General features: G+C 44.7%; 1 protein-coding gene across 1 annotated transcript in view; it reads right to left on the reverse strand.

The window, feature by feature from the left end:
* Nucleotides 1-4,035: 4,035 nt before the first annotated feature.
* pigg (phosphatidylinositol glycan anchor biosynthesis class G) overlaps nucleotides 4,036-25,921 on the reverse strand; it is a 100,353-nt gene continuing 78,467 nt past the window's right edge. Inside the window, exons 11-13 of the mRNA XM_048262389.1 lie at nucleotides 16,497-16,806; nucleotides 13,950-14,113; nucleotides 4,036-4,748 (exon numbers count right to left, since the gene is read on the reverse strand). Of these exons, the coding sequence (XP_048118346.1) occupies nucleotides 4,523-4,748; nucleotides 13,950-14,113; nucleotides 16,497-16,806 (700 nt within the window). The 3' untranslated portion in view covers nucleotides 4,036-4,522. The remainder of the gene's footprint in view (nucleotides 4,749-13,949; nucleotides 14,114-16,496; nucleotides 16,807-25,921) is intronic.

The raw sequence follows: 25,921 nt of genomic DNA on the forward strand, positions 1-25,921 counted from the left end.
TAGAGGGATTAGCCCAGGGTTTGGAGGTCTCACCATCTCTCCCCAGCATCCATGCTTCAGTTAACCTCTGTGGGAACATGGAACTTCTTTCAAGACTGCCACTGCACCCGCCTCCCCATGCGGTGTGTCCGTCTGCCTCTCTCTCAAATTCACATTTGCTTTATTAGCATGACTGTTTGGGTTGACAGTAATATACATAACAAGGCCATTTAAGAAAAAAAGGGAGGGGGGCATATATATTAGTGTGTGTGTGTGTGTGTGTAGGGGGGGCATATAGGATGTAGAATTAACAGCAGTAAAAAAAACAGAATAATAATAGTATGATGTGTATGTCTCTCTCTCCCTGCCTCTGTACCTTTCCAAACTCCATAGGAATGAGAATGCTAATGCCTTTCCCTGCCCACCCACTCCTCCAAACGAATTAGCACATGTGCCAAGCTCTGTCCAGTGTGAAGGTGAGGAGCGACGAGACTTGTGATAGACGACTCGGGGTTGGACCTGAGGAGAGCCATCTTGTAATCAGATCCTCAGACTGCCACATCACTCCAGGGCGGAGGGGAATGGGATAGAGAGAGAGAAAGCCCTGCATGCCAATCATCCTGACCATAAATAACCTGTCAGTTGTGTGGGGGGTCTTACATTAAGGAACTGAAGAAGAGAGAGAAAGAGAGAAAAGAGAAAGAGTGAGAGAGAAAGAAAGAAAGAAAGAGAGGGAGCTCAGGAAGATGCCCTGTAGGACGGGATGCTGTGCCTCATCCTGATCTGGAACAGTGGACGGTGCAGCCAAAGCAGAGGGAGGGAGCAGCTGAAGGAGACCGCCACAAAAGAGAGGAATACAAAGAGAGAGGGACATGAAGAGAAAGGCAAGAAGAAAAGAGATGTGATATGTGAGAAATGGGGGAGAAAAGAGGAAACAAGGGACAAAGAGGAAAAGGAGAGGGAGGGCAAGAGTATATTAGAGAGAAAAGTAGAAGAAGAAAGAAAGAGTGGGAAGCTGATGGAGAGAAAGAGAGGGGGAAAGAGAAAGAGTCAGAAAAAAAGAGAGAGAGAAACAGAGCGAGGAAGGAAGAGAAAGTAAGAGAGATGGCGAGGGGAAGAGAGAGGGGGCGGCAGACAGGCGGAGTGTTGAGATGGAGAGCGCTGCTCTGCAGCTGATAAGGAGCTCAGAGTGGCGTTCAGCAGGGCTGGCAGGAGAGCGGGCATCAGAGCGGCCCGCCGACGGGCCAATCAGATCACACAAACAATTCCATCTCGCGCCACTCCGTTCCCGCCCAGCACAGCACCCCCCCCCCTTCACACCCCTAAATTTTCATTATCAGACTCATAATAACCCTGGGAGAGCCGGTGGTGGTGTGTGTGTGTGTGTGTGTGTGTGTGTGTGTGTGTGTGTGTGTGTCTGGGGAGCAGAAAGCCAGCTCCAGCTTGCTGGGAGGCCGCCAGCAATCACTTACAGCTTAGAGGCCTGTCTGCTTCTGGCGTGTGTGACTTCCCTGCCTATCCAATTTGAAATCTTCATCAAATAAGGCTACCGGCCGCCAGGTGTTTTGCACAAACGCAACAATGACAGTTGTGTTGGGATGAGGACAGCTGCTGTTGGATGTGCAAGGGTCTACCTCGCGGAGGCTGGGTCGGAGAGAGATCCCCTCGAGGGCAGAGCCTGGATGCATAATTCATATTCACTGAACTGAGCAAAAGACTCGCACTGTGAAATCTGTCACTCTTTTCTAAGAATCTCAGGAGACAGCGCACTTTATGAATGGCGATTTCGAGTTCTCTTGCTAGAGGGATTTGGTGCTGCTTGTAGCCTGACCGGCTGACCAGTGTGAATTTGGCTCATGTATAATGCATTATTCGATTCGGGGTATCAACTGCTCAACCCAATATTAGTGAGAAGCTGTGGCTCAGGTTCACCCTCCTAAAATCAACACAAAATATTCATCCACATCGTCGTGACTCACTGGTTACATATATGTAACATACTGAAATGACCCTCAGAAAGTCATATCAAAAAAGTACTTGATTACAAACAAAAAGAGGAAAAAAAGGACAATAAATCATTCAAAACACACCACCATGTCATAAGAACATCAAAGCAAACAGTGAACGAATCCCTTTAACAAAGCGTCACTTATCATTTCTATTAGTTCCCATAGATAACAGTCAAAAGGTGTTAACCAAAATAGCATTTCAGTCAGGAATATTTAAGCAAATAATGTCTGATGTTTAGCTATTACAATTCCCAGTTAGTTGCCAGTAGTTTTAAAAAGTTGGCATCCTTCTCAGAAACTTCCTGTGCACTGTCGGAATGGATGCAGCACATTCACTTCCCAAGGTTTCAAAGAGCTGTCAATCATCAATAATCCTCAAACCTTTGAGCTTCAAAGAGACCTGAGCTTCAGTGCAGCACAGAACATTAACACAAGCATTGATTACTGGCATGTCTGGGAGAATCATCTCGGCAAGACATGGTAAATAGTTGCATAGTTAGAGGCGTATGATCCTGCATCAGCTACTGCCTCTGGACAGAGGTTAAGCCCACATTTGATCTACATTAAGTCAACGATTTAATGAACGGTAAAAATAAATACACCATGAATATATATACATCCTGGCAAATAGATTTTCACCACATTAATTGAAATGCTTAAATATAGATATATCTCAAAATCGTCACTGTATTCTTTAGAATATTGGGAGCAACCAAGGTCAAGATGCGATAACAGTATGTTCTTAAAGCTTACATGGTGAAACAGACAAAGCCCATCCATGTCATGGATCTGTGTCATGGATGCAGTGAATTTAATCAAATAACTGCATTAATTTAAATTAAGTTGCATTAAATAAAAATTTGGATATTCACATTTGATGATAATTCTACCCAGTTGTAGTCACCTTTTGTAAAGTGCAGAAACAGTTTTGGAATGATTTGACTGTACCTGGACAAGTGGATATATGTGAGGAAATAGATCACCTGGTTCACTGTTGCCTATATTAGCATTTTGATTGCACGGTCACGATTTCATACTACGGTAAGTTATGTAGCGAGATATAAGCTGAGGTTTATCTTTGCAGCATCACATTCAACGACCTGTCAGCTTCCTCAGTGGCACAACTGTAAAAGTTTTTGGTATAAAACTGGCATCCTGAAATAAACCTAATGCAAGACCAACAACCCACTCAACAGAAACGCCCATATCCAAACAAACAAACAAACAAAAAGCGTCAATGGCAACAACAAAAAAAGAATCTTTCCTCCCTCCCTCCTGGCGGAGTAAATCTGGATATTCAATATCACGGCCCTCACATATATCCTTGTATAATGCAAGACTGTAAATGTTTATATTTCCGAGAACACAATTGTGTTTGGTAGCGAAATGCTGTAAGCTTCAGAGAGGGAAAAACATGTCAGCAGTTAACTTTCTGCTGTAACTGAATAGACACCACTAAAACGCATCTGATTTGCAAAAATACTATATAATAATGTATATATATATATATATATATATATATATATATATATAAGCTATAGTAATATGGTAATAGGGTAATAAGAACTGCCAACACATGATATATTATCAATCGGACACAGAGTTATCTGTGAATGTGGCGTTACTTCTAACCGTTCTAATTCTACATGCTCCTCCATTAACTGTGTTATCATTGGAAGAGGGATTTCTGCTGAGCGTCGTGGGTTTTCCTTATGAAGTGGTTGAACTTTAGAACTTCAGCACAGTTCCTGCTCCGAGTTTGTGATTAAGTGGAATGAATTTTTATTGCAACTGTATAAAGAAAGTTCCGAGAAGCTAAAAAAACTCTCAATACAACATGTTACTTTGCCTAATAAATCAGTCTAGTACTATAGAGCTTTAGGGATATTTGCCAGATAGTTAATAAATATATTCTAACATGTCAAAGTTTGATATGTTGGTTATGCCAGTCATCCAACCTATCTGTCATATCAGTCATGACAAGCTGATAAATGCTTATCCATTATCTCTTATGCAGTGTGATGGTCTACCACTGACAGTAAAATGGTTAAGAAGTGTAGCTTTTTCAAAACGGTTACATTCAGGGGAATCTTTTCCTGAGTGAAGCTAACAGTGTCGTTCTCACGTAGACCGCACACATTCTGTAATCCTTTAGCTTGCGAGTTAGCTTAGCGCTGCGATGCTCTGCAGGAGGGGAACGCCAAAGTCTCTCTGTACGCTCTGTATGCTCCAGAAGCTCTCACCACCCTTCAGTTTGTCTGCTCATGTCTGTGCTGGACCTGTGATCTCCACCCCAGACCTCCACCACAGTCTTTTATCCAGCCAGCTCAGCCTCCAGCCTCATCCTCCCAGCCTGGCTTAGGGAGCCCACCTCGGACGCCTGGGGGCGGGTGGGGGAGTGTGGCCTGTGTGGGCCGGGGACTGGGGGAGGGGTAAGGCTGGGAGGAGGTGGAGGAGTAGGAGGTGGTGTTAGGCTCTTCTGGGGTAAGGCTGGAGGAGGAGGAAGTAAGGAGGTGGAGGAGTAGGAGGTGGTGTTAGGCTCTGCTGGGGGACGGACTCTGGTCCATGAAGGTGAAGAAGATGCAGATGAGTGCGGTGACGAGTGTGTGCATGGCCTCGTAGAGCAGCTTGGGTGAGAAGACGCTCCAGATGAAAAGGTGGTAGCGCAGCGCCGTCACCAGCAGCACGTAGAAGACAGCCGGCACTGACCGCAGCAGCGCAAAGCAGTAGCAGCCATGACCCAGCGCTGCACTGCTCCTACTGCATGGGGACAGGGAGAGAGGGAAGGGTGGGGGAGTGAGAGAGTGCGGAGAAAGAGAGAATGGGTTATTGTTCTTTTGCCATCCAATTGGTTTGCTTTTACATGTTTGTACATTTATAGCAATGCATATTGTATTGAGTACAGAGGAGAGAGAGAGAAAGAGAAAGAGAAAGAGAAAGAGAGAAAGACAAAGAGAAAGAGAGAAAGAGAAAGAGAGAGAGAGAAAGAGAAAGAGAGAGAGAGAGAGAAAGAGAGAGGGATGACCCCTTATGTTTAAGTTTTTCTTTCTGTCTCCCTATCAACTCACAACTCTCAACATGTTATGGCAATACACATTTTACCTGATAAGGCCAATTTGGCTTGGACTTCAGTCGAATTGAGATGAGAAGATGAGATGAGATTGAGAAGATGAGATGAGTGTTACATCACTCAAAAAAACCCAGACAAACAAACAAATAAATAAACAAAGGCATATCTCTCCACGTGTAGATACTGTATATATGCATATTTATGACTGTAGCCTTTTTTCCCATTTCATCTTTCCCATCATTCTTTTTTTCACAAATCAATTCAGACACGTTTCTTTCTCCTTTCACTCTGACACCACACACAATGAGGCTGATTTGAATTTAAATTAGAATCTGAGGGATACACAGAGACAGACCATCAGACAGAGAGAGGGGGGGATAGAGGGAGGGAGAGAGAGAGGGAGGGATAGAGGGAGAGAGAGAGGGGGAGAGAGAGGGGGAGAGAGAGGGATAGAGGGAGGAATGGAGAGAGAGAGAGAGAATGAGAAAGATTGAAAGAAAATGATGGGTTCTTAAACAAAGTTGGAAATCTAAAGCTCCTTGAAAAGACAATGGGACATGAATTCCTGTGGGCTGAGGGTGATGTTGTTCTACATCACCACAACATAGTGATACCATGCTTAAAGACTATTCACTAATGGACAAGTCATGGAAGTTGGCTATTCACGCTTATTGACCAGAGAGGGGAACTGCGACTGTCTGGGCATTGTGCCACCGGTAAGCTGCAGCACAAAGGAAAGCTCACACACACGCGCTTTGCTCTGCGTAATCAGATTTGCTCGAGCCCTGCCGCAGGGGCCACCTGAAGCCACTGGTTTGTGCAGCCTTCAGCTCACCTGGGCAGGTAGACTTTAACACTGTGTCCTACAAAAAACCTAAATCCCCCTTGCGCACACACACACACACACACACACACACACACACAGACAGACATAAACATACACACGCACACACGCAGCACACAAAAACACATACTCAAGTACACACACACGCCTGCAGGCACACACACGCACACACACACACTTGCTGCGAGGTTCCCTCACTGCCCCCTCTGGACGGGGACATTAATAGGGCCAGGGTGCAGCTGCAGTCTGCGTGGCCCCTTTCTGTTCCTCCTGAGGAGCTGGAGAGGAGCCAGGTGTCCCTGCTACAGAACAGCCAACCCTGCTCAGCCCACCACAAGGTCAATGCGGACAGACAGACGTGTGCTCGCGGCCTGGCCAGTGACTGGGCTTACATATACCAAACCACTTACATATACACACACAGACAGACAGACACACAATGGGTGAAAAAGACCTTTCCTTTTTAAAAAGTTAGTGTTGCTAACCTTTCTTCCTCTCTCTCTCTAGTCTGGGCTCAGTGGTGCAGCTCCACAAGTTAGCCCCTCTCTCTCTCCCCCTTTTGTTCTCTCCCCCCCCCCCCCCCCCCTCTCCCTCCCCAGTTTGGCCAGCTCACCAGCACACCCTAATGTCCAGTCTCACAGGACAGCCGCCCAGGAACGACAGTCACACAGAATGGTCTCGATTTTTGCCCATTTCCTTTCGTTTCTTCCCCTTTCTCCTCGTCTTCATCACCAGACTCTCTCTGTTCCCACCATATCTCTTGCCAAAGCAGACTAATGATAAGAAGCTCAGATACTACAAAGAGAGATACTAAAAAAAAGTATCCATCACCTAAAATCTGCCTTCTAAAACTGATAGTTCCGGTCCTTGATTGTGATTGGCTGAATCACGTTTGATGCTGTTGTAAAATGCAACATAAACATAGCCTGGAAAATCCAGACCCTGGTAATCTAGAAAGATTAAGGGTCTGGCCACGAACAATGTAATGGCCCAACTCGAGGGGCGGCAACAAGCATGCATTTAAAAATCTCACTGCACGCAATTGGATAACACTAGCTATAATTGGATAACACTAACCAATGTTTACTCTGAATGATTTCGGACTTCGACACAATCGGATAACACTACGACCAATGTTTACTATCCTCCAACGTTGCAGCGCTGTCTTCATCAGTTTAGCTGGTTCCCCGGGATGCAAAGGGGAAAAGTAACGTGCATCATTGCTCATTGCCAGAGTGTCTCGCAGAGACAATTACATTGTGCTCTCACGAGAACTCTGGATTTCCAGGGTAGCATAAACATACACCTTGACCACATTTTGCTACTGTATATTACTGCACTACCATAACTTGATACAAAAGTAACTGCGTCTCAGATAGAGGAAATATATTTCTTGGCGGAAGAATGATTATTTAGGAATAATTATATTTCTAGTTGCTGTGCCTTTACTTTATGAAACTTTGCCAGGTATTTACAATAACAGTTTTAGAAAAGCAATAAGCCACTCGAGTCCGTAGGTTACACTGATTCTACAACAGCAAGGGGGGTTTTAGGCACTCCACTAATCCGTCATGCCTAACAACGCCCCTTAGCTGTTGTAGAATCAGTGTAACCTACGGCCTCTCAGGGCTTATTGCTTAATTGTACGTTATTGATTCATTCACATCAGTAAATCTATTTTGACGGAGGGTTTTGACGACAGGAACACCAGAGAACCTCCGCTGTCTACATTTACCTTAGCTGACTCTTCTATCGAAAGCCACTTAGAAAAAGGGAACAATCAACAATACAGTTTGACAAAGAAATGTTAGTGCAGCAAAAACCACTACAAAAACATGCTGAATCATATAACCATAACCATAAACATACTCGCACAGAATGGAGTAACAGTTCTAGAAGAAGGAAAATCAATTTCTAAGTGGTAGATTAAGAATGTCCAGTTGTCAGTTGTGCTAGAAGAGTAGGTACTCTCTGAAGAGCTGGGCCTGTCTAATTTAGTGTCCACTTCGACGTTCATCTGTGGTCTTCTCTGGAAGGTGGACAGGTGATGGCCTTTACGACCCTGACATCACACATCCACCAAAAAACCCAAACAAAGCTGTTGCGGGCACAAGTCACACCCAATGAGCTCAAACGTTTTTCAACGGATTTCAACAAGCTGCAAAAAAAAAAACCTCTCGACAGATAGAACTACATGCATATCTATTTTCAGGCAGTGTCATCTCACCACTCACATAGCTGCGAACAGGAAAGGAGGGGCAGCTGAAAACAAACTAAAAAGAGGAGAGAACTGTAAAGACGAATGTGCGAAGGAGATAAGAACAAAAAATAGAAAGAGAGCGAGAGACTAATAGAGAGAGTGAGAGAGAGCAAGAGAGAGATAGTGAGAGAGAGAGGGGGGGAGAGAGATAAGTAGAGGGAAAGAGAGAGATAGAAATGAGGGCAGCCAGCTAAAGAAAAAGAGAAAGAATAGAAGAGATTGAAAGAGAGAGAAATGAATGAAGAGGGTGAGAAAGGATGATAGAGAGAGAGAGAGAGAGAGAGAGAGAGAGAGAGAGAGAGAGAGAGAAAGGTTGGGGGAGAAATAGATTGAAAAAAGCAGGAGAAAGCTAGCGACTGAGGGAGCGAGTGTGTGTGTGTGTGTGTGTGTGTGTGTGTGTGTGTGTGTGTGTGTATGTTTGTGTGTGTGTGCCATAGACAGACAGCAGGTGCATCCTCTAATGAAACCCTAATAAATGAGTTCTGTTGCAGCCAGAACACATCAGCCACACTGTGGCCCGCGCCCTCACAGTTTACATGTGCATAACAAGCACACAGCAGACTGGCATCAAAAAAGCACAGCACCGCACGCTCCGGCAGCCAAACACATACAGGCTCTGGCGAGGACAAGCCATCGACGCACACACAACACACACACACTGCATTTACAGTAAACAGACTAAGCCAAGTAGCGCTGTGATCCGTGCCAGACTGAAGGTAGCACTTCCCACACTAACTGGACTAGCACCAGTGGCTGCTGAGGACTGCTGGGATGTTGTGTGTGTGTGTGTGTGTGTGTGTGTGTGTGTGTGTGTGTGTGTGTGTGTGTGTGTTTGTATGTGTGTGGTGTGTGTGCGTGCGTGTGTGTGTGTGTGTGGATGCGTGCGTGCGTGCGTGCGTGCGTGCGTGCGTGCGTGCGTGCGTGCGTGTTTGGTTTATGTTCCTGCTGTGCTCTCTCCTGAGCGGTGGGTCGAGCCTGAGGAAATGGCGCCGTCCATCACCGGGACGAATGGTAATGTGATGAGAATCTGCAGCCGTGGCTCAGCAGTTCCTCTGACCTCCGCAGACAGGCGGGCGAGACGGATGGACGCGCAGCTCTGGCGTCTGTGGAGGTGCCATACTCTCCTGGCACGCCGGCCAGCCAGTGGCCGCAGCCACGGCCATTCTCACATTACAGGGTTAAAAACGGAGTCATTTATTTTCTGGATGGCCCTGTTATTATTGTTTGGGGTTTTTAGGCACTCAAGCACCGGATACTCTTTTCGCTTTTCCTTTTTAAACTTCACCCACAGATAAAGGCATTTGCAATTTAAATGTGTGCATCCCAACATCCAGATAGAGCATTGTTTGCCGCCTTCAATTTCCCAACACAACACAAGAGTGCCAGCGCCTCCCTCAGCCCCCCACACCTGTTACAAGCCAGCACAAAAACTACACCCCCACCCCCCTCCCCGAGAGGCAGCTATCTCTACACTTGCTTTTATTTCCTTCCCTCATTTTCTTTCTCTCTCTCTCTTCATTTCTGCATCTCAATCTTCCCTCAAGTCCCTTTTTCTGTTCAATCATTCCTTCTACTATCTCAACTCCCTCCAACACTCTACTCTCACACACACACACAAACACAAATGCACACACAAATACACAAATACACAAATGCACACACACACAAATGCTCACTCACTCACTCACTCCACCTCCCTCTCTCTCTCTCACTCTCAGACACACACACTCTTTCTCATTCTCATACACACACACACACAAAACACACACTACACACACACACTCCCCCTCTCTCTCTCACAGGCCCTCACGCTGCACTTTCTCAAGTGCTCTCTCTTTTCATATGGGGAGACAAGGAAGCGCAAAGGGCTTTTCCACCAATGATGTCTATTTGTGTGAATGTTAGTGGGTGAGTGTTTGTGTGTCTGTGTGTGTACAGTATGTAAGTGGGTGAGTATTTGTGTGTGTGTGTGTGTGTGTGTGTGTGTGTGTGTGTGTGTACGGAGAAAGAGTATTGGGGGTGGGGGGGGGGGGGGGGGCTATGAGGGCTCTCCAGTGGAGTCTGGTAGAGTATAGAGGTTGTAAGTGTTGCGCGGTATAATGATTCCAGAAAGGAATCAATGTTTCAGAAAGGACAATGTTTCAGTAAGAGCTGAAATCCCTATGAGCGCATAGTGCGACAGCTGGACACTGTGCGTGTGTACAGTGCTCTGGTAGACACAGTAGATGGGTATGCTAGACATTTATTCCCACATGCACACAACAGCTTTCATGGTGACAAAACGAGAGGAACAGCTGCAATATAAAAGCAGACGCGTCAGGAGAAATACATGGTTATTCCACTCACTGCCCACATGCAGGACAAGGCTATGGGCACCAGCAAGGCCATCTGTGGAAGATGTTTTAAATCTACAAATATTAAGGGAGGTAATGTGTCAACATTGCAAAACCTCTTGTTGTCAGACATTTTTTAAATAACTCAAAGAGGGATAGATTAGTGATTGAGATGAGGGTTTTTTTAGGCTATGGTGTCGTTTCACGTTTCTATCTTAATTCCATAAACCTCTGTTTCTCCGAGTGCGTCTCTCTCTCTTTCTCTCTCTCTCTGTGTGTGTGTGTGTGTGTGTGTATGTGTGTTCTTTGCAAGTTTGATATAGTTTGGATTAGAAATGCAAAAGACACCAATAAAATAATTGTGAACCTTGGTTAATAGAACTAAAATAGGTGTTTATGTGTGTGTGTGTGTGTGTGTGTAATCTTTCTCAGTGCTGTTCAGGACTTCTGACTTGTAGTGGGCGGGGCTTGAATAGTAGAGTGACTCCTCCCTTTCTGTCCCTAAACCGCTCACTACTCTATCAACGCAGACGCCACAGGAGATTTACTTCAATTAAATTATTTACACTATGTTAATTATGCAAATAACCATCGCAAAAACATTATTCATGTAACAGATGACACTAAATCAAAACAAAATGATTTGTTCGAAGAGGGCCTAATGTAACTGACACCCACTAGCATGCATTATGAAATCAAAAGAAGTTGCAGTTATTTCTGACAGACAGACAAAAAATTGATTTAAGATGCACTATTGACTAGCATTGTATGGTCAGAGTATGAGAGCACCGAGGGCTCGATGTACAACGACATCGCTAATAGCGTGTTTTTCTGGGCGCAGAAAGCGAATGCTGTGCTTTGCCATATTGCATGGAATTTACTAAGGTTTCACTTCATTACATAAACAGCGCTCATCATTGCCTGTCATCGCCCTCTAACGCAATTTGCGGTGCCTACAGTATAGCTGAACGATATAATTTAATTACAAGCGCAGTTGAATGGAGTTAACCGGTCAAAACATTAAAAAGAATAAAACTTTTAGCGATCAGACATAATAATATGATGTCAACAAGCAGTGACATACACAGCAATAGTTCTACTCCACTTAAAAAAAATACTCAGACTATTTACTGCATGTAGGCTATGACAGACTGAATACCCTAGTCTAGCAGATGTGGAAGAAGTGGATGACGTGAAAGTGAAAGTAAGACATTCGAAAGGCAAACAAAACAGCTAAGCTTGCTTTTGACATGACATGAAAAACTGTTGCTCTGAATACTGATTCTGTTGTCTCTTAAAGTTTCTCTAATTGACGCATTTAGACGCAATTTGGATCACACCTGCTTTTAAATGGTGGAAATATTTCACCGCAAAACAGACGTGCACTGTTTTCATACAGGAATAACTAATCAATTGCTATTAGCACTTCCCCTACCATGTGTTTGCATGATACTCCCACTTTCCCCTCGACCTTCCCATATATGCATGAGTAAAAAAAACGCAGTTCGCCACTCTGCCGCTCCAGCAGTGGCAGGCAAAATGTGCTTTCCTTCATGTGCGGTCTCCTTTGTACATAATATGCCATGTTTTAAGGTGCAAATAGGATCAGAAACAGGCAGTAATTCATAGTACATCATGTCCTGAGTATTGAAAAAGTTCTGAACATCTGTATACCTAAAAATGAACAAGATGAAACAGTGGGCTCAGTGCTGGTGTGGTAGGGTCTAGCTGGTTCTTTTGGGAGCCCTTCATGCTTTATATACATGTCATACACAGCCCCCCACACACACACACACTGTGACTAGCCTAGCACTCACTACATCCACTGTGTTGACCTGAAGGGTGCAGAGGACTGACAGGTCTGCAAATACAATAGTCTCTCACCAAGCTGAGTGATAAGAGCTCAACCACTCTGTGTTTGGGGTCGGATGGTGAGACAAATGCCACAAAATGTCATTTTCACTTGTGTGTGGGCCTGTGTGTTTGTGTGTGTGTGTGTGTGTGTGTGTGTGTGTGTGTGTGTATCTGTCTGTTGCTTGCATATCTCTCAAACCATTCGAACATGACTTGCTTAAGGCCACAAGTAAACGCAGTATCAAGTTTGATATAGCTTGGATAAGAAATGCAAAAGATACCAATAAAATTGTATAAATAATGTGTGTGTCTGTGTGTGTGTATGTAAAAGGGAGTGAGTGAATGTGGAAGTCAGTGAAAGAGAAAGTGTGTGTGTGAGAGAGAGAGAGAGGCAGAGGAGAGGAAGTGAGAGTAAGACAGAGAGAGAGAGAGAGAGAGAGAGAGAGAGTGTCTAGTAATAACACCCTCCAATCTCATCTCCGTTATGAGCTCTTAAATCCAGGATTCCTTCTGTGTGTGTTTTCATGAATAATTAAGGTTCATGAATGAGGGCCTGTGTGTGTGTGTGTGTGTGTGTGTGTGTGTGTGTGTGTGTGTGTGTGTGTGAGAGAAGATTCACCCTGGCTACACTTCAAGCTAATTTTCATTCACGCTAATTGGGATTGGTTAGAAGAGGCCTAAAGCATGATAAAAAAGTAATTCCTTTATCTTTAAAAATGCCAACTTCCTTTATCGGACAAATGTTCTTTGATTTGATATACATATGAACTCATTATTCTTTGTTCTTTTGCTCTCTGTTTCTCCAGTAAGTATGTTTGTCAGAAAAAGAAAGTCCTTGTTTAAGAGGTGAGAGAAAGAGCAACTGCTCATTTACATTTCTTGTACATTTTGAATGCTTCTCTTTCCAGTTTTCTAGCAGTATCTTTTGTAGGCATGTAAAAAGGCTCATTACTGAAGAGAAATTAGAGTCCACTCAATAAGACTGAAGGCAATCTGCACACATATTATCTAAGACACAGTATCACAGTTTAGAAAATGATGTTTAAAATGCCTGAAGAAATCAAAAGAAACAGTCAGGCCAACGAAAAGACACATGCTCTTTGTGAAAATAATGTTTAACTATCTCTGATCATAATAACAAAACGCTGTGTTTGTTTCCAACAACAACATGCATTGCATGTAAAGTGAGAAGTACTTCAGAGTTCAAGTTTTTTTTTATTGGACACAAATCACTATTTGATTGTGCAGTAAAAAACTTTACAAATCTTTGTGTTCTTGGGGAGAAAATTTAGACATGTGTGCGCACACACACACGGGGCAGGCACTGTGAGCGATGGTGGGCAATGGATGTGAGAGGACGGTCATAGTTTTAATTAGACGGGAGGACATGTCAAATGTCTACTGAATGCTACTGACAAACAATCATAAGGCTACAACCACCTAATTAACTTCATGTAACAGTTACTGTAACCCTTCAGTCAGGCTTGTGTAGGCTTGAGCATGAGGTAATAAGTGAGTGAATGAGTGAGTGAGAGAAAAAAAAAGAGAGAGAGAGTGTGTGTGTATGTGTGTGTGTGTGTGTCTATAAGGCTGGGCGCACCTGTCTCTCTCGGAGCTGAGGTAGCACACCAGGTGACAGGCCCAGAGCAGGGGTCCGGCATAGCTGCTGAGTGCCGTCAGGAAGATGGCCGGCGCCTCCACGTAGCTCTCCAGCCCGACGAATCCCACCGAGATGTCCACTGTCGCTATGTTATTGGAGTTACCCTAGAACCGAAAAAAACAATTCTTCACATTCTCCACTCCCAAACACACATTCATTTGTCTCGTGCCACAGTCAGAGGACCAAATAACCTGGGTAGAGACATAACGGAGCATGAACAAGAAATCCACTTAGTAAGTACTCCTAGCATGTACTGCTCAGCATGGGGCTCTTAGCATGTACATTGTTACGTTGCCCCGCGATTAGAAAAGTAATGACTGGCCTATGTAGAATCAGACCATGTTGTAGCCTACTACACGGAAGTAGATGTTCTATATATCTAACAGCTCAGTAAAGGCAATGACGTCCTGCCAGCTGCTGCATCTTCTGGTGAGACTGCCAAAGTAGTAACGAGACGAGAGGTATGACATGACACGTAAACTTTCACCTATATTAATTTCTGGCCAGCATCATTCAACAATCACATTGGACAAGGAAAGGAGGCCTACAACTTCATTCACAAGCAAAGCAAATGCACTGGAAATCGAGCGCACAAGTTAGAAAAACCTAGCATTCGTTTATGTAGCCTGATTGTCAGTGCAGGACAAGACAGAGACTGTCGGCTGAGAAAAAAGATAGCCAACTCTGTCACTCTGTCCAAGTGGACATGCCTCAGCTATATGTAGCCTAAATATAGGTCTACCCATAATATAGCCATTGTTATTAGGTTACATTGTATGGTGAAGTTATAACCAGACCTCTAGCAATGCAAAGCAGAAGAATCAGCTGGCAATGAATTGGAAGTGACTGCTTTTCAATCCGTAGCCACGTAATGCTTATTGTTGTTGTTTATTGTTGCTTAATGTTACTTCAGTAAATTTATTAATGTACATTGTTATGGGAATATTTACTTTTACTCCAGTAATTTTTGAAGAGAGTAATTGTACTTTTACTTGAGTATAGATTTTCAGTACTCTACCCACCCCTGTTCACGGACAGACAGACAGACAGACAGACAAACAGACAGCACCTGTGAGGTTTGTGAAGGTGCTGGGGAGGATGGCGAGTAATGAATGGAGGCCTTGTGCTCGTTTTCACTCCTCTTCACACCTCCCCAGGTTATTTGCAGGCTGCTACTGTATGTCTGTCACTTTCCTTCGCCCTGGTAAGGGCAACAAAAATGGAGAGACAAGCCACCCCGTACCCACCTCCACTCACCCCTCTCCCTCCACCCGCCAACACCTAAACCCCACATCCTCCGCCTCCCCCTCTCCTCTCTGTCACTCTTCGTTTCTACTCTTCACTTGCGGTCTTGTTCGTTCTCTTTCTCATTCCACCTCTCTGCTCGGTCAGAAAAGCCCTCGACTGACGGCGTGTGATGGAGGTGTCCTCTGCTGCATGGCCCAGCTAAATTAATTCGGGCACTGATGGAGGCGGCTTAAGCAGGCCTGTCTGAAGGACCCGATGTCTGCCGCCCAGCTCTGACTGCTGACTGAGAGGCGATAGAGTGTGCTGGAGGAGGCTGGACATTGATTCTTACCTCACCACCCCTCTCTGTGGATTTTTACAAAAGGCACACAGCACAAAAGTACAGACTTCTAAAAGATAAAGTCTGCTCACAGTGCACAAAAAGTGTTGCTTTGTGTGTGTGTGTGTGTGTGTGTGTGTGTGTGTGTGTGTGTGTACGCATGTCTGTGTGTTGCTGGCCACCATGCTGAAAACCTGGGTCCCCCAAAAGCCATTCCGCCAGGTTCACAATTTCACGGCCCGCTAGCTAAAGTGATAATTGGCCCAGCGTGGCATATTTATGAACCTTTTCACTGCGGTAACGACCTCACATTGCGCTGGGTTATCGGGGGTCACAGACAGAGTGAGAGGTGGCTTATTTACGACCAGGGTAGGGCACCTTGTTCATTTACCCAGCCTAGCTCAACTTAGCATAGCACACACATCAGGACATTCCACTGCTATTACAGATGAAACACATGAATGAGTCTGTGTCCACTGGGTTGGAACACCGAGCTCTGTCCCACACGCAGGAGTCTGCGATTGAGACTGATTCTGTTCGAAACGAAATGAGATGAGCAGCCAAGCTTAATTGAAAAACTCTGTCGAACTTTGGCTCCATGGAAACAAACTCCAGACTGTGATCTTAAGAAAAACACCTGTTCCGTTCGACTGAAATTCTAATGCAGGGTAACATTCGGGAGTTGAATTCAGTTTTAAAATCTTACATTTCACACTTATTGCCACATGTTTGTAAACAAAGTGAACGCTATTCAATAGGCATTCAATCCATTTTTCAGTGACATTTTCACCTTTTTCTTACAAATTACTCCAAGCGGAAAAATTGATAGTATGAACACCCAATCACACAAAACCTAAGGTAGCATAGGTCTATAGGTCTAACAAATCTATGCTATCGCACACGTTAATAAAAAGGCTGACCTGGAAGTAGAAGAAGGCCTGCCCGAACCAGTAGTGCATGATGGTGGTCTGTGCTGCGTCATAGTGGAGCCTCTTCCAGATGAACTGGGCCATGAGCGACTGGACCAGCAGACAGCAGGCCAGCGTGGGCAGGTTGTGCGGCCGCAGCAGGAGGGCGATGAGCAGCACCACGCCGCTGTACACCTCCCAGAGGCCACGTCCGCGCAGACGCGCCTCCGCCGACACCAGCTGCGAGTGGAGCAGGTCCTTGGCGCCGGTGAAGAGGATGCCCAGGACGAAGACGTAGACAAAGCGCGCCTCCATCGTGCCCCTGGGGAGATTACACAGATTACACCAGATTACAGTCACATCAAACACTGCATTAGCAGATTAGAGTTACGGTCTTCCATTAGGGAGGCACTTTCATCCAGACATTTATAACACAAAGCAGATAAAGGTTTTTCTTTAGTGTGTGCACCTCCTGGGCTGCCGACCCCTGGAATGATGTAGGGGCTGTCAGGACCTCATTCTACCAGCTGAAGAACAAGATAAGAGAAGGAAGTGGATCGACCTGCCCGACTAGGTTGGTCAGCTCAAAGTTATAACACAAGCCAAAAGAAACCACAGTCCTAAACATCCCTACATCTTTAAATTCCTCATGTTGTCTTCAGCATAGTCTTTTCCTTAAAAACCATGCAACACACCTTAACGTGTATTATAAATGCCTTCATTTAGAGACAGGCATCTTTAATTTCACCCTTAACTCAGTTAAATGTGATAGCACACTCTTTAATACCTCTTTGATCCATGCAAGAATTCGTAAAATTCCATTATAAAATAAATTAAGAGTTTCAGTTTCATAATAAACAGAATAACAAAAGCCTACCAAATGAAACAAAGTATAACCAGAGGCAGGGTGCACAAGAAGATAAAAGCACAGCATAGACTAGGCTGCTTATTATGAGAATGAGACCTCCACATTATTCAGTAATAGCAACAATAATAGATTCCCTGACACATTGAGGCATCTTCCCTTTTCCTGCAGCCTATTCTTTAAGCGTGAGTGAGAGCAGGGGTGAGTTCTTTCAGACTCTCAAGGATAAATATTTAGTCTGCAGCATTAGTGTACTCCTGATTATCTGTTCCCAAACCCAAACATATTGATGTCTGAAAGATCAATAGAATAAACTCTACATTTTCTCTGGTTACGCAGAGGGACAGAGGACGTCAGAACCAATAGAGGTTTTTTCCACACTAATGTCCTCACAGTTAGCTAAGGATAATCTATGAGGCCTCCTACAGAGAGGGTGCTATCGGATTTCTATTAAAATGATTTTTTTTTTATGCACACCAATAAAAATGTTATGGTCAAGCGCAGGCTATTCAAAGTCAGTGTAAGCACTAAATGAAAATCTGGCTGCAGAGAGAAAAAAGAGGGAGCGAGATGGAGGTAGAGATAGAGAGAGAGAGAGAGAGAGAGAGAGAGAGAGAGACAGAGGGGGAGGGAGAGAGAGAGAACACTGGACCAAGCTCATGGGGAACAAGCCATTAGCGGGGAAAGAAATAGATCATGTCAGGGTGATGTGCAACAAAATACTTTATGTAAAACAATGCTGTATGACATACTATGGCTCACACACACACACACACACACACACACACACACACACACACACACACACACACACACACACACACAAGCCTCCAATGACGATGGGATATGGGATACGTACTGCTGTTCCTGATGCTCCATTAAAAGCACAGCAGGCACAAACCACAACTTCCTGACAAGTCACTATGGCAACGGGGCCTAAGCAACAGCTTGTTGTTTTCTGGCTGATCTCAAAAGGAATGACGCAGCGTGGGGCACAGATAAGAAGAGAGGTCTCAGTAGTAACAATCTCTCACACCTCACAACCAGGGCTTATACTTTCATCTCCCCACAAGTGCTCATTTTTGACAGGATTTGGGGTGGGCTGGGGTGGGAGAAGAGTATAGAAAAAGGGGTAGAAGGCATAAACAGCACTGCTGGATGTGAGGATGTGAGTTGTAGCCTATGGGCTGGGGGTAGAGGAAGTGAGAGAGTTGTTATTGATGCAGACAAGTCAGCGTAGCAATTCCACTGTACAACCCCACGAGAGCCGTCGAATGCGAAAGCAGAGCGCATCTCATTCCAACACGAGTGCAGAGAAGGACAATGAGCCGGCGAGGACGAGCAAACAAACCCAAGCAAAGTTTGGGGCAGAAACACAAATCCACACAAATCGTCTGGCAAGAATCTCAGCCTTGAGGTGTGTGTGTGTGTGTGTGTGTGTGTGTGTGTGTGTGTGTGTGTGTGTGTGTGTGTGTTTCACTTGACTGACAGGGAGCATGACGCAGCCTTAGGGCATGCCTATGTGTCTGCCAGAGCCCAGGGAGGTAGGGAAGGAGGGATGTGAGAGTAGAAAAGCAGATGTTCCGCCATGTTTTATTTATCTGGCCTGACTGCGGCTCCCTCCTGGAGCATGGAGCGCGACAGCCAGCACAGTACTGTGCATCTCTGGCACGGAACACACACACACGCCGTCTTCCTGTCATTCACACACACACAATCAGACACACATTCATAAATACCTGGTCACACTCATGCACACACACACTTTCCTGTTCCTTTACACACACACACACACACACACACACACACACACACACACACACACACACACACACACACACAGGTAGCCAAGAAAGGGACAGAAATCTGGCAAAAAGCCAGTGGAGACATTCCTAGAGGAATGACAGACCATTTCAGAGTGGATTCCAACAAACTGTTAGTCTGAGAGAGAGAAGGAGTGGAAATGCATGTGTGTGTGTGTGTGGGTCAGATGGTGTGAGATGGGGTGGGGTGAGGGTTTAAAGTGAGCAGAGAGGACATGGTGACTAGACTTATTAAAGCACTGATTAGGGGAATTAGACAGCTCAATAATGGATTGCACGCAAAATGGCGTAATGGCTGTGTCTAATAGTTAAAGAACAGCAATTACCGCAAATGGGAATATTCAACACATAACACACACCAGGCAGACAAAGTGTTTGGGCACATTCAGGAAGTCCCTGTACACACACCAATCAATAAGCGGTCTACATTAGTGAGGAAGAGGACTAGAGTGGGGAGGAGACATGGACCTTCATCCTCCCAGTCTTTGCATCGGGGCACTGCAAACACACACACCATCAACACCCCGAGTTGGCAAGTCCAAGTGATGGCATCGTCCAAGTGCAAGGGCCTTAACTGAGCAGATGGATTTGGGTCTGTCTGCACAGCCTGTTATTCACACTTATTAACAGTCAGAAAGCACACAGACAAATATGGCACTTTAAACAATACCAAACAAAACAAACCAAAAAACATGATATGAAATAAAATACAAATCTGTGGTTAAAGAGCTAGTTGGTAAAGATAGACTAAGGCACTGGCACCCAGACTAATTTAACGAGCATCCTTACATACACCATTAAATACCCTACTAACCTTGACAACTCGCCCCTCATGGTGAGTTGCAATAATCTGTATTTCTTCAATGCACTGAGACATGTTATCTGTACACGTTTCTTTTCTTTTCTCTCTCTCTTTTTTTAAAGAGTCAAGGTTTTGTGACAGACAGGGTGCAGGCCAGAGGAAGAAGGAAGGAAGGAAGAAATTAATTCAAGTAATTTTGATGGTAATACCCTTAGCAACCACTTAGCACATTTCCATTGCCTGGGGTAGGAAAATGGCTATTCTAAGCACAAAGCACCAAGACAACCAATTTAAACTTCCATATCAGGCATCAGTCCACATCTGCATTGAAAACCTAAGACCAGAATATACTGTATGCACATGCAGTATATTTCTATAGCTTCTGTCATGGATTGAATTCAATACAGACACAGTACTCTAGCAATCTGACCGCAGAACCTGTAGCCCTATGTCTTCACATCCACCCAGGCATCGTTTGCATCATGTGAAGTATAACTACAGTTTATGAACTGCATCAGCACGACATATAACATATAAATCAAATCAGTTTATGCACTGCATCAGCACAACATATAAAATATAAATCAAATCGGTTTATGCACTTAATCAGCACGACATATATGAAATATAAATCAAATCAACTTTAGGCAGTGCAAAGTAATGTGATCACAGTAATCTGGTTGAAGGGGCTGCGTGTAGGATTATGTAGGATTCTAAAACCTGAACTCTTCCATTGGCTTGCATTGTTTTCCATTCAGCACTACATGAAGTACAAAGTGGTACTGCAAGGGAAGACGGTAAATGTTTTAAACAAATAGTTACTGATACCTGTAGAAAGTAGCTATGTGGTTAAACATTACCAGGTAGCTAGCTGAGTGTCAAAATGGCACTTAACACTTTCTTTGGACTGATGGTGTTAGCCTATACTATACTACTGTACACTATACTATACTGAGCAGCAAGATAATTAGTACTGAGATTACATGTTAAGAGAAGTAATGGACTACTGAATTACTTTCCTTCAGTAACTCCTGATACACTTAACTTACAGATAATGTTATTTCCGCCTATACAGCTGCTTCTGCATTTAGATAATCTGTGTGGCAATTACTGGCCAGCCAAGCAGGCCCCCATGTAAACAAGATCTGCTTTAGCACACAGCTCTTAGAGTGAAATAATATTCTGAACAAGACCCAGACTGACCCGTGTCTCAGGCAGACTGCAAATAACTGCAGTTTATGTGTGCGGATGCATCTGCTTGTGTGTGTGTGTGTGTGTGTGTGTTTGTGTGTGTGTGTGTGTGCATATGGGTGGGTGGTTGTGATAATGTTATGCATGTATTGTATGCATGGACCAAGCCGTGGATTTCTACATAATTCTTGCATCCTAGCCAAGCGCCAGTAAATTATTGTATGTGTGTCAGTACACTCAGAAATGTTTACATCTGTGGTTGTGTGCGTGGAAGTGTGTGTATGTGTGTGTGGGTGGTAGTGGGGAGGGGAGCTGATGAGAGAAGTGGATTTCATTTCCATAAGAGATTTTGCATGCATAAATGCTCGCAAATAAGGCGTCAGCACAACAAACACTTCTAAACTAATCACGATAAAAATAAAACACATGCCCTCTTTCTCAGCGCAATCCCCTTGACGCAGGTGTACCAACCCCAACTTTAATTACCATGCTCAGATGTTTGGCGCGCGCGTCTGTTTTTATGCACATCTGAGACGATGTTAAACAGACAAAGAGCACGGGGGAACTTCTGGAGGCTTGGGAGGGTGACAGCTCAAACGGGCGAACGAACAGCGTCTCACCGAGCCCAGAAGGGAAGCTACGTGCCTTCTTTTGCGACGTCTGGGGAGTGAAAGACGACTGCAGATGTCTTGGCAGCAAGAACATCAAGCTTTACAGGAATAGGTCTCATTACGAGGCTAGCAGTGGATGTGACATTAGCTCGTGGGCTTGTCTGGGGGAGTCTTATGCAGAGAACACCCACCACTACAAACATGAGAATTGCGAGCAAGGAGATGAAGAGGAAAAACATCTTCAGAGGGAATCCACTGATAGTCATCTCTTATGCATTACATCAAATGTCAATTAAAAGAGGTAAAGAGTTCAATGAGCAAAGGTGTCAGAACCGTTTAATGTGAAATACAAGCCCCCCCCCCCCGCCCCTATTTTGTCATGGCTGAATATTATTAGAATAGGTATCAATATTTAGTTTTAACAATTTACATTTCATTTAGAGGATGTTTTACCCAAAGAGAATTACAGCACAGCACAGTGTATGCCCCCTTGGGTATCAAGCCAATGATGGAGCTGTTTATCAGTGGAGTGCATCGGTCTGGACTGTAAGCTTTCCCAGTGCAGTGCATCGGTCTGGACTATAAGCTCTCCCAGTGCAGTGCAGTGCATCGGACTGTAAGCTCTCCCAGTGCAGTGCAGTGCATCGGTCTGGACTATAAGCTCTCCCAGTGCAGTGCAGTGCATAGGTCTGGACTGGAAGCTCTCCCAGTGCAGTGGCCGGTGTGGACCGTAATCTTTCCTAGTGCAGTGACTTGTTTAGTGAGTAAAGGAGGTAAGTAAATTGAAACAAAACAATTGAAACGGTGCACTCTAAATAAGTACCCTTGGATAATCATCGTCCCTTAACCCAAAAAGCTGTTGACGGAAACGACAAGAAAATAAGAAAATGCCAAACTGAAAAAGAATGAAAAAGACATTTTGGCTGTGAGGAGACTTACTGTGAAGCATCACTGCTTGTGTATGGACATTTTTTGTGGAGGCAAAGAGCACCTTAACTGGACTTAATTAATTTCAAAAAGGCAGTAATGGTGAGACAAAAAAAAAAAGAGTCATTTATGTGTCACTCACTGGAATATAAAGAAACGGGGTTCAGATGGCTTCTGTGTGTGTCCGTTCACTTGCTTCCTTAAAATACTGTGCTGGTCTTCAGCAAGGACAAATAAAAGAAAAGATAAAAAAAGTGCAAATGGTTCAGTTCAGTGCTGGGGGATAGGGAGCGTACAAAAACACTGAAAAACAAAACAGTGGCCAAGAATTGACCTGCACTGCACCAACTACCGGAACAAAACAGATCAAGAAACTGTTTCCCCCAGGAGCTGTGTGAGCCTAAGTCCTCATTTGTAGGCCTCCTTAACTATGTAACAGTGTGCGTGTGTGTGCGCGTATGTGTGTGTACACCAGTAGAAGTGTAAGAACATTAATCGGCTGGTCTGTGCTATTACAAATTCTGGCAGGCCAGTTTTAAGCTGGGGCGTGCAGGCGTAGTCAAACTACAAGGCAAATGACTTGCCATTACTGAACACACACCAGTGTGAGCAGAACTCAGCACTGAGATCACTCCCTCTGCTCCACAGAACAAAGAGTGAACACGGACAATACAACACACACACACACACACACACAAATAATGTATCAGAGCAAACACTCACACCATAATAAATCAACACATGCATTCAATACATAAACAAATGAGCATAATGTGTATACTAACGTGTATACACACGCATTACACAAATGAGCACAATACATAGAGAAAACACAGGCACATGCAATAGAAACATACACAAACACACACACACACAAATATAAACAGAAAAAGGACACACATACAAAAGGGAAAACACACAGGGAGGCCTACTTCAGAGGCAGAATCAGCTTAATTGTCTACACCTAAAAAGGTGTGGATAACAAGGCCATGAGTTTGCCTTCAGAGAAGGCTTGCATTTCTCTCCACACCTGAAAGCGCACAATGCTCATGTGTATATTGCTTTCATATTCAACCCCTGGATTTTAACTCAAATTATTATTTATTGAAATAAAATTATTTGTTTTTTATAAACTCTGCTTTGTCTGAGACGGGACTACAACCACCCAGAGCCAGCTGTCAAATCCCACATCTATTCTGGACTAAGGGGCATTTTGGGGCAGTTGTAGGGCAAAATGAGGGAACGTGAGGGATAGGGGTTGGCACGGGGTGACACGGGGTGGGGTGTGAGGTTGTGCCCTGGGTGCAGAGACATCCATCACTGCTCATCAGGGCTGCCAGGCGGGCATAAGGCTCCCAAAGAGGCTGTGGGTGACGGTTTCAGTGTCAGTGGCCATAGATGTGCTGCCGCGCTGTGGAGTGTTTATGGGCAGCCGTAGAGGAGAGGCACTCGTTAAATGGAGGAGTGGAGGGGCTGGACAGACAGACAGACAGACAGACAGACATAAAGACAGGCCGATAGGCAGACAGACAGACAGACAGACATAAAGACAGGCCGATAGGCAGACAGACAGGCAGACAGACAGACATAAAGACAGGCCGATAGGCAGACAGACAGACAGACATAAAGACAGGCCGATAGGCAGACAGACGATGATGAAATGATACTATGTGTGTGAGAAAGAGAGAGATGAAGAGAGGCTCAACTCTGGCTGAAGAGCTGACCACTACAGTGTGGCAACAGGTGTGTGTGTGTGATAGAGTGTCATCAGTGCCACTAAACCAAACAGGATCCACACACACACACACACACACACACACACACACACACACACACACACACACACACACACAGAGAGAGCGAGAGAGAGGGTGGAGGATAAGCATTACAGTTCAAACTGTTGCAGATTAATGTAGGATATGACAGACTGAGCATTTACAGCAGGAGCGAGAGAGTGAGGGAGAGCAAAAGAGAGAAGGGGGGAGGAGTGACACAAAAAGATGGGGAAAGAGGGAGAGAAAAAGAAAGAGAGAGGAAGAGAAATTGCACTGCATTGAGCCCGATAACAGCTTTCATCTATTCAAAGTTCAGACAAGGGTCATGTTGTTGTTAGTAAGGAAATATGGATAAAAAAAAACATGGAACCACTAGAAGAGAAGTACTGCAGTAAAAACAACAATGACTCACTACCACGGGCTCATGCGCAAACACTGACCTCAATAAAACCATTTATCCCTCACATACACCCTCAGATACGCAAAATAGACCCTCATTACACACACACACACACACACACACACACACACACACTCACACTGATGCACACGGAAGTATGTGCGCACACACACACACTCACTGACACACACCTCATGCACGCACACACTCTCACACCTTAACCTTAACATTTACATATGCAAATGATAATTCACACACACACACATAAAACAAACAAAGACAAACAACTTACATGGTTCTCTCTCTCTCTCTCTCTCTCTCTCTCTCACACTCACACAAACACAAACAAGGGCCTCTGATGTCTTTGATAAGGCTACCAGGGCACAGTTGTCTGTCAGTACACAGTGGCATGGTGCTAAATGGGAAAGCGGGTAACTGGAGCGACCACGGGGATCAACTTAATAGAAATGCCAGAGGTTGGCGAGGCTGGCATAAACAACAGGGCGCCGTGATTAATGACTAGCAGGGGCAGGCGAGCGGTGGCACGCATGGCACTGTCAATTACATCCAGTCACGGCGTGACAAACTCCCAAACCCCATTCACACACACACACACACACACACAGACAAACATAATAAAAACACTACAGACTACATAAAACATAAACATACATATGTGCAAACACACACACACACACACGCAGGGCAGGCACATAGGCACTGTGAGTGATGGTGGGCACTGAAGGTGAGAGCAGGGTCATAGTTTTAATTAGAGGGGAGGAAATGTCAAGAGCACTGCACTGCAGTATTGTGACAAAGTGTGGATGGGGGAGTGGATGAAGCACATGGCAAAGGAATGGAGAGAGAGAGAGAGAGAGAGAGAGAGAGAGAGAGAGAGAGAGAGAGAGAGAGAGAGAGAGAGAGAGAGAGGTAAGTGGGAGAGAGACAGGGAGGGAGAGGAGGAAGGTGGCTGTGTGTGTGTGTATGTGGCTGTGTGTGTGTGTGTGTGTGTGTATGTGTGTGTGTCTGTGTGGGGGTGTGGG

Source organism: Alosa alosa, chromosome 14 (genome assembly GCF_017589495.1).
Source record: "Alosa alosa isolate M-15738 ecotype Scorff River chromosome 14, AALO_Geno_1.1, whole genome shotgun sequence".
Lineage (NCBI taxonomy): Eukaryota > Metazoa > Chordata > Actinopteri > Clupeiformes > Clupeidae > Alosa > Alosa alosa.